Source organism: Solanum lycopersicum, chromosome 9 (genome assembly GCF_036512215.1).
Source record: "Solanum lycopersicum chromosome 9, SLM_r2.1".
NCBI classification, from domain to species: domain Eukaryota; kingdom Viridiplantae; phylum Streptophyta; class Magnoliopsida; order Solanales; family Solanaceae; genus Solanum; species Solanum lycopersicum.
Window position 1 is genome coordinate 8,415,947 of NC_090808.1, and position 9,737 is coordinate 8,425,683.

The following is a 9,737-nucleotide window of genomic DNA, read 5'->3' on the forward strand; positions in this document are numbered from 1 at the left end:
AGCGCATGCATCAACCAAGTGAACATGATTATCATTGTCTAAAACGCATTCTCAGGTACATTTTTGGCACTCTTGGTCGTGGTTTACTCATTCGACCCGGGGACTTGGAGCTTCGGGGGTTCTCAGATTCAGATTGGGCGAATGATAAAAATGACAGAAAATCTACATCGGGGTTTCTCGTTTTTTTTGGGGCCGAACCTGATCTCCTGGTGTACAAAAAAACAACCAAGGTCTCTCGGTCCTCGACTGAAGCTGAATACCGCGCCCTTGCTCTTCTCGCTGCTGAGATCATGTGGGTCACATATATTCTTCGCGAACTCCGCGCCACTCACACTGTTCCTGCTCTCTATTGTGACAACAAATCAACCATCTGTGTGGCCAAGAATTCTGTCCTACACACCAGAATGAAGCATGTTGATACCGATTGTCTCTTTGTTCGCGATGAAGTTCAGGCCGGCACCATGACTGTGCAGAATGTACCCACTGAAGAACAACCGGCTGATATTCTCACCAAGCCTCTCCCGAGCCGACAACACGATTACCTCAGTTCCAAGCTTCCGTTCGCTTCCGCTCAGCTCAGCTTGAGGGGGGATAATAACAGATAGTATTAAATAATATTAGTATTTACTGTGTACTAATCCTAGCTCTATTAGGATTAGTATTCCTTAATCCTAGTCCTATTAGGATTAGTACTCCTTTCTATATCTCCTATATATATCTGTCATGTATTCCCTTATTAGGTTAACACTTCAATACAATCAATATTCCTTCAATATTAAACTCTCTTTTTGCTAATTTTAACAATTTGTCCTTTAAAAATTGTATACTTCTAAATTTTATTGTTCTTACAAAGTTCTGTAAAATTATTATTGTAATTTCTAAATGTCTTAATATTACAGATCGAACAACAAAACAGTAACATAAATTCAAATCAATAGAATAATATACTCCCTCCATTTTATTTTATGGGACATGTGCTTTTCTAATTTATCTATAAAAAAAATTCATTTTATTAGTATTAAATAAATAAACTTTTAAACTTTTTATGTAATTTCTAATGAAATAATTGAAAACTACATGAATATTTAAAATGAAAACACCGTGTATAGTTTTTTTAACAAGAAAAATGAGGAAGTTAAAACTATGGGAATGACGTTAAATCCGGCTTTATTGTAAAATGTAAACTATGGGAACGTGTGGGTCCATTAGCAGGTGAGAGTGGGCCCACATCATTTCTCTGGCAACTTCTTTTTGTTTTTTTGACAGTAGGCCATGTTCTATACTTATTATTACTATTACTATTATTATTGACAGATTTTATGCAACAGAGGAGGCACCATAATAGGACACGTCAGTGCTCATGAATAATTAATCTTTAAACATATTCTATCTCTAAACTTGCAACAAATCGCACTTATCCATATTCAATTCTTCATACTTTTTTTTATTAATCCACTATACAGTACATTATATCCTTTTTTTAATTAATAATGAATATAAATTAGTAAAATTATATTTGTACGTGATAGTAGTTATTGTAAATTTGTAATAATGATTACACAAAACGGACTGTTATTTAACTTAATAGATAAATATAACTCTTAATTTAATTTAAATTTATATTTATAATTTTTAATTTTAATTTTAAATGTATATTTAAATTTATATAAAATTATGTAAATTAATATATTCAACTTATATGACGTACTTTAAAGTTGATTTTATTTGATTTTACAAATGTAAGAATCTTAATTTTCATTTTTGAAGTTTTTTAAAGATATCGAACCAAATTGATAAGTTATATTCATATATTTTTAATAATATATGAATATCTTTTTACGAATTATTTTTAATATTTTTATGCATGTTTTCATCAAAAGTTTATTTATAGAAGGAAAAAAGTTAAAAGGTGAGTAATATTTTGTTGGTTTCATGTATATTAGCATCTATATATAATAGCTTTTTGAAAAACTGACTCTTCCGTGCATTGAATTTTATTTACATTAAATTCAGTAAATAGAAGTTCTCTAATACTCGTTGTTATAATAGTTTTTGGAAAATTGAGAGTCTTTTTCGTGCATTGAGTTTTATTCACGTTAAATTCAGTAATTAGAAGCTTTATGATACTCGTTGTTCTGACTATTTCTTTTGAACGAATCGTTTCTTTGTTATATAATAACCAAATCATAATCAATAACAATCAAATCGATAAATATATATTATACTTTCTTTATTCCCAATTACTTGTCCACTGACTCTCGAAAGAGATGCTACTGAAACAACATCGTTTAGATCAGTTTCTTTTTGTAATGGTTAAACCTTATTATTAAGGGAAAAGAGTCAAATATGCCCCTAAACTATTTGAAAAGGTCTAGATATACCCTCTGCTTAAAGTTTGGTTCAATCATGCCCTCGCCGTCCAACTTTTGGTCCAAATATGCCCTTATGGACGTTAGTTGTTATGTTGGACATATCCAACTCATTTTTCATTTCTTTAAATGCCACATAGAATTGTCATGTCCTTTTGACCTTACCACATAACATTTATATGAAAATCGAAAGATATTCGGACTCATAAACACCTAATCCGACCCATAAATCAGCTCCTTTTAAATTCACTATCCGACCCATTTTTAACAATTTTGTTTAATTTTTATTATTGCGATAAATCCCGAAAATGAGTAATTGATTAATAAAAATAAAAAAAAATATGAAAAAAATATAAAATTAACGCCAAAAATTCACAAATAAATATAGGAACCTTAAATCTAACATTTCAATTTTTTTTAATATTTTATTTTTCGATAAATCTCGAAAATGAGTAATTGATTAATAAAAATTATGAAAAGTATGAAAAAAAATATAAATTAACGCCAAAAGTTCACAAATAAATATAGTAACATTTCAATCTACAACTTTTTTAATTTTTATATTTTTTGGCAAATCACGAAAATGAATAATTTTTTGGTAAAAAGGAAAAAATATGAAAACAAAATAAAAAATATACGTCAAAATTCACAAATAAATATAGTAAACTTAAATTCAATAATTTCAATAATTTTTTTATTTTATATTTTTTTCATATTTTTCTATTTTTTATTTCTGAATTTTTTGCGTAATTTTTATATTTTTTTCATATTTTTTGTTAATAAACTTATTTTTGGGATTTGTCGAAAAATTAAAATTAAAAAAATGTTGAAATTGTTGAATTTAAGGTTACTCTATTTATTTTTTAATTTTTGACATTAATTTTATAATTTTTTCATACTTTTTATTAATCAATTACTCATTTCGGGATTTATCGAAGAAAATATTTTTTTAAAAAAATAGTGTTTAAATTGAATTTAAGGTTACTATAATTATTTATGAATTTTTGGCGTTAATTTTATACTTTTTTCATATTTACCTATTTTTCTAATTAATCAATTTACTCATTTTCGAAATTTATCGAAAAAAATAAAAATTAAACAAAATTATTGAAAATTGGTCGGATAATTTATTTAAAAGAGGGTTGATTTATGGGTCGGATTAGGTGTTTATGAGTCCGAATATCTTTCCATTTACATATAAGATTTATGTGGTAAGGCCAAAATGACATGTCAATTCCATGTGACATTTAAAGAAATGAAAAATAAGTTGGATATGTCAAACATGATGACTAACGTCCATAAGGGCATATTTGGACTAAAAGTTGGATGGCGAGGGCATCAGTGAACCAAACTTTAAACGGAGGGTATATCTAGACCTTTGTGAATAGTTTAGGGGCATATTTGACCTTTTTTCCTATTATTAAATAAAATCCTTCCGTTCGTAAGCAAAAAAAAAAAAAACTTGTCGACTTTTGAATTGACATACCTATTAAGAAAATAATGATTAACATAATGGATTTACTATTTTACTCCAATTAATTATGAAGTGGATGAAAAATTCTACATGTTTCAAAGCAATTAATCATTTAATTGAAGGTATAGTCAGTGACATAGCTAGAAATTTTACGAAGGGGGTCCAAAATTCACATAGCTAATAAAAATAATTTAAAGAGTGGATGTACTTAAATTTTGTATACCAAACTACATAACATTAATGATTAATCTTTTTAATTAAAATATACCAAAATTTTTAAAATCAAACTGCAAAATATTTAGCTTTAATGTTCACATTTATCTGATAGAAAGTGAACTAACAAAGAAAAAGAGAGATATTTCAGTTTAGAGTGAAATCACGTTTATGCTTCAAGATTTCACAAATATCTGATGACCAACAACGAGAAACGAAAAATAAAGAATAGAATCAAACGAATTATATTAAAAGAAATTTATTTAAAGTATTTTCATTTTTGGTAGCTTTATGGAATAAATAAATAGGATTTGCTTACTAACTTTAAATTAAATAATTACTTTTAATTTTTATTTAAATTTTTAATGAAAAGAATAGAATTTGCTTATTAACTTTAAATTAAATAATTATTTTTAAATTTTATTTAAATTTTTATGAAAAGAAAAAATTAAAGTCAAATAATGGGAATCGAACCCGCACACTGCAAATTGCAAAAAACTTAGTAAGAGTTGAACAGCTGAAATCACTAAACTAGAATTTTTTTGTTTTTCAATGGTGTCCAAAATGTGTTATTGAACCATTTAAATTATTGTTTTGCTTATAAATACAGTGTAATGCCCCTGGGTATAATAGGTAAAAAAAATTGTTCTTTCTTGATTTGTTAAAATAGACAATAATGAGGAACAAGTATAAAACAAAAAAATAGACAAATAATTAAAAAAAAGGAAGTATTTTATTTTAATAAGGAATAATGCACAAGTATCTAATCAATCTACGTCTGAAATCTCAAAGACACACTTATACTATATTAAGGTCCTATTACCCCCTAAACTTATTTTATTAATAATTTTCTACCCCTTTTGGCCTGTGTAACACTATCTTGTGGGTCAAACGCTGATTGAATTTTTTAAAGTTAGTGTCACATAGGCCGAAAATGGCAGAAAATTACTTATAAAATAAAATCAAGGGAATAATAGAATCTTAGTATAATATAAGTGTGTCTCTGAAATTTTGGGCATAAATTAAGGGAATGCTTGTGCATTTTTCCTTTTAATAAGGCAGTATTTAAAAAAAAGATAAAATTGATTTAATTTTTAATTTTTTATCAATAACCTATAACCCTCCCAACTCATATTATGATTTTTTTTTTACATAATAGTGGTTTTGACATCTTTCTACCACTTTTTATTATAGGATGTGTCGAAGGTACACGTTCTAGTTTCTACAATTCAATTAATTTTACTAGTGACGGTTATTTATATTGAACTCTAGAAAGTTAATCAATAGCTACTAACAATATTCTCTAGACTAGAGTAGATTAAATAATATGCATTGAATGTGTACAACTATTTTTTACTCCATATAACAAGATTACTTAAAGCTACTCCAAGTAATTATTAGAATTATTGTCTTTAATAAATGCATATTCTTAACATGAACTTTCCATTATTATAGTTTAATTAACATTATGTATATAGTTTAGTCCCTATCTATATCAAAAAAATAATTAAAAGTACTCTTTTTAGTTTCATATTTTCCTTTTACATAATTAAACAATAAATTTGTTGACTAATATGCAAAAATTACAGTTATAATACTATTTGTACGATTTTAAATATCTAAAATTAATTTAAAATATTAAACTAATACAATTTGATTTTAAAGTTTAAATTAATTTAAAATATTAAAATAATGCAATTTGATTTTAAATTTAAAAATTAGATAAATTGATTTTCAAAAAATATAATAAAAATGGACAGAAGAAATAGTGAAGAACAGAGAGAAAGAAAAAAGACAGCCAATCATTAAAAGGGATCTCTTTTCTTTGCGCGTCCAATAATTAATGCTTAACAAAAAGGAAAGCAAAATAAATACAAAAAATGAAAGACGTATATGACTTTGAATATGAGCTGGCATAACATCTGCATGTGGGCAAAATTGTAATTCGAAACACCAAATCCACTTCTAAACCATTTAGTCAATTTACAAGTCCACGTTATCGGTTCGATTTATCAATTTTTAATTTGTAATTAAATATTTATTATTTATTTTTAATTATTTTTTTATTTATAAATATTTGATAGATATATTAAATATAGTTGTCTAAGATTAATTGTTAATATAAATAATTAAGAAATGATTAATTATTTTTTTTAATTTTACCCTTAGTAATTACTCTATTTTATTCAATTAAAAAGTTATGTAAACTTTTGATATTATTGATATAGTAGAATTATATTAATCAAATTACATCTTGTATTAAATTTTCCTTGAAATGGAGTGCATGATCTTACGCTTGACAAATAATTGTGGACAAACGGAGTATTTAATTTTCATTTAATTATGTACGAACACAAATTAAAAACTAATAATACAACACAAATTTGTGTTAATTATTGTTGAAGATAAAATAGCTTGAATAATTCCTTCTAGAAATTCATAAATTAAATTATAAAAATTATAATTTTCTGTCTTTGTCACAATTAAATTTAAAATTGAAAAAATGAAAAATAATAAAATATTAATTTATGCCGAAAAGAAAATATATTATACTCCATCTGTTTAAAAAAAGATTATCTGATTTGATTTAGATTCTAAATTAAAATTATACCAAATGTATTAAAATGTTCTTTAATCTTATGATATTAAATATGTAACGTAAAATTTTAAAATTAAACTATTACTAAAAAAAAATAGATCATCTGTTTTAAATAGATTAAACAGAAAATAGAATATGAAAGAGAGTAATAAAGAGGCAAAGTAGCTAGTTTGTATTACTAAAATGAAATTTCTATTTAAAAAATTTAATTGATAAAATATTCAAAAATTATTGTTATTATATAATTAAAGATAAAATAAGTATTTCAAATATGAAGTCAAACCCAAACCCTATTGGAAGTAAATGTACCCAGAACAACCCGACCCGACCCGACCCGCAGTACTCGTCCTCTTCACACGCTTTTTCTTATCTCCAGCCCTCCAGAAACTCGCATACCTAAATTCTCGCTCGCTCTCTCTATTAGCATTATATTTTTTTAGGCTTTGCTTTCTCTCTCTTCACATCCAAAAACAAACAAATTTTCAAGAATTGGGCTTATTTGAATCTCAATAATCCTCTCAAACAACAGCAAAAAATATTGAATTTGGATTTAGGATTGGGGAATTTCAGGAAGATATCTATGAAATACTAATTTTCTCCTGCAAAATGTTAGGCCCTTTTACTGATTTTGCTCCTTTCTTTGTACCCTTTTCAAAACCCATGTCTCATCTTTCTCTCATCGGCGGTAATCATACATCTGCACGTTTCTGTTCCCGGTAACCCATTCTTTTCACTAAATCCATCTCCTCTCCTCTCCAATCTTTACCCATTCTTTTTTCGTCGAAATACTTACAAAAAGTTCGTTGTAGATATTCATTTCTGAAAACTAAAAGGAGTCATTTTGATGGATCATAGTACGGGGAAACCGGGTTTTTTTAGGAATGTTTTGGTACGTTTATGCCTGTTTTGTGTTGTGATTGTCTGTTGTCGGTTTGCTTATGTGGTGACTCTCAAAGGGGAAACTTGTGACCTCGGCGATTTCTGTTTCTTCTCTTTACCGGAAAATGTCAATGTTATTGCCGGCGTCGGAAAGCTCACTGAGTCTGTATCAGCGGTGATGACTACCGAGAATGCCGTAAAATCTGCTCCCGCGAAGCCCAAACTTCCCGATCTATGGGCAAACAAGGAGTTTCAAAAATCAGCCCAGTTTTACTCTTCGGTGTTTGAGGATCTTGTTGCAGAGGGTTTTTTGAGCCCAAATTCAAAAACTCTTTGCGTTGAAACACCGATGGGTTCTGATGTTTTTGCGTTGAGGGAAATTGGGGTAGCCGATTCCGTTGGGATTTACAAGAAAGGTTCAAAGCCTTTAGTGATTACAGGCAAAGCTGTTAAACAACCCTTTGAAGATGATACGTTCGATTTAATATTTTCCGGTGCCGGAATGATAGACAAGTCACTTAAGCCGGGAGATTTCGCGGCGGAGATTTGCCGGACTCTAAAACCCGAAGGGTATTTAGTTGTCCATACAGGTTCTAATGATACATACAGTTTCAATTCATTCCTTCATTTGTTCAATTGTTGTACATTAATTAAGTCTAGGAATATTGATGGTTTTGATTCGACTATTCGTGAGATCATCATGAAAAAGGATATATTTGTTGAAGAAAAAGTGAGTGATTCCAAGAACAATTGTGGTCATGTTCCTGATTATAAAATGAAACTGATTAGAAAAGCTGAGCCTTTGATTAAAGAGGAACCTAAGAAACCATGGATTACTCTTAAGAAGAATGCACAGAGCATTAAGTACTTGTCATCCATGGCGGATATTAGTTTTAAGCAGAGATACGTGTATGTTGATGTTGGTTCGAGGAGTTATGGTTCAAGCATTGTTAGTTGGTTCAAGAAACAGTATCCTAAGCAAAACAAGACCTTTGATATATATGCTGTTGAGGCTGACAAGACATTCCATGGGCAGTATAAGGAGAAGAAAGGGGTTACATTGTTGCCATATGCAGCTTGGGTTAGGAATGAGACATTATCGTTTGAGATTAATCAAGATCCGGGTCATAAAGATGTGTCGAAAGGAAGAGGAATGGGAAGAATTCAACCTGTTGAATCTTCTAGTGAAGGTGCAAGTGAGGTGGATTTAATCCAAGGTTTTGACTTTGCCGAGTGGTTGATGAGCGCGGTATCAGAGAAGGATTACGTGGTGATGAAGATGGATGTTGAAGGGACCGAATTTGATTTGATCCCGAGATTGATTGAAACGGGGGCGATATGCTTGATTGATGAAGTATTTCTTGAGTGCCATTACAATAGGTGGCAGAAATGCTGCCCTGGGGAGAGGTCTTCAAAGTATCCGAATACGTATAGCCAGTGTTTGGATCTCTTCACTTCTCTAAGAGAAAGTGGAGTTCTTGTTCATCAATGGTGGTAATACAGTCTAGCTCTTTAGTCTTTTTTGTTATACAAGAGGCCAAAAAATTCTCTCTTTTACTTCATATGTATCTACTGTTTGCCCCAATATAAAGAATTACGTTCAATGTGTTTGCTTCTACAACAACTATATTTGTGATTAAATACTATTGCTTATCGAAGATATATTCCTTTTCTCTTTCAATTCATACATCTTTTTGGTCTTTGTCTTCAAGTTTGTTCTTGTTCGACAATTCAAGTATTATAATCTTGAATAAATGAATGATACTTAATAATTTTTAAATAGAGATAAGAAGATTGAGAGTAACTCAAATAACTAGTTGTAGTAGCACATCTTTACTATTTGGTAACACTGTAAAAATGATTATATTATATAAAAATATGTAGTGAAATTTTACTTTTTTCTTATTTATCATTGGTCTTTATGAGTTCGTCATATCTTTCAAAACTATCCTATTTTATATTTAGGGAAAATTACGCAATAAAGCAAACTTATACTATTTAATTATTTATCATAACTATAGTTTGTTATAATTATTATTCGTGACTAACATTATATATTAATTACGTGGGCTGACTTCGAGTTCGTATAATTAGTCATGTTTGTTTATGTATAATTTGTTAGTATATACAAATACATATATATAATTATTTATCATATATACATATATAATGCACCTCTGTTCCACTTTCCCCTTTCTCGCTC

The 9,737-nt window shown here is 28.6% G+C and overlaps 1 protein-coding gene across 1 annotated transcript; it reads left to right on the forward strand.

The window, feature by feature from the left end:
* The first annotated feature begins 7,000 nt into the window (after positions 1-7,000).
* LOC101267731 (uncharacterized) lies at positions 7,001-9,138 on the forward strand. Its single transcript, XM_004246256.5, has one exon. It carries the CDS (start codon positions 7,500-7,502, stop codon positions 9,030-9,032), a length of 1,533 nt encoding a protein of 510 aa, XP_004246304.1. The 5' UTR covers positions 7,001-7,499; the 3' UTR covers positions 9,033-9,138.
* The last annotated feature ends 599 nt before the right edge of the window (positions 9,139-9,737 follow it).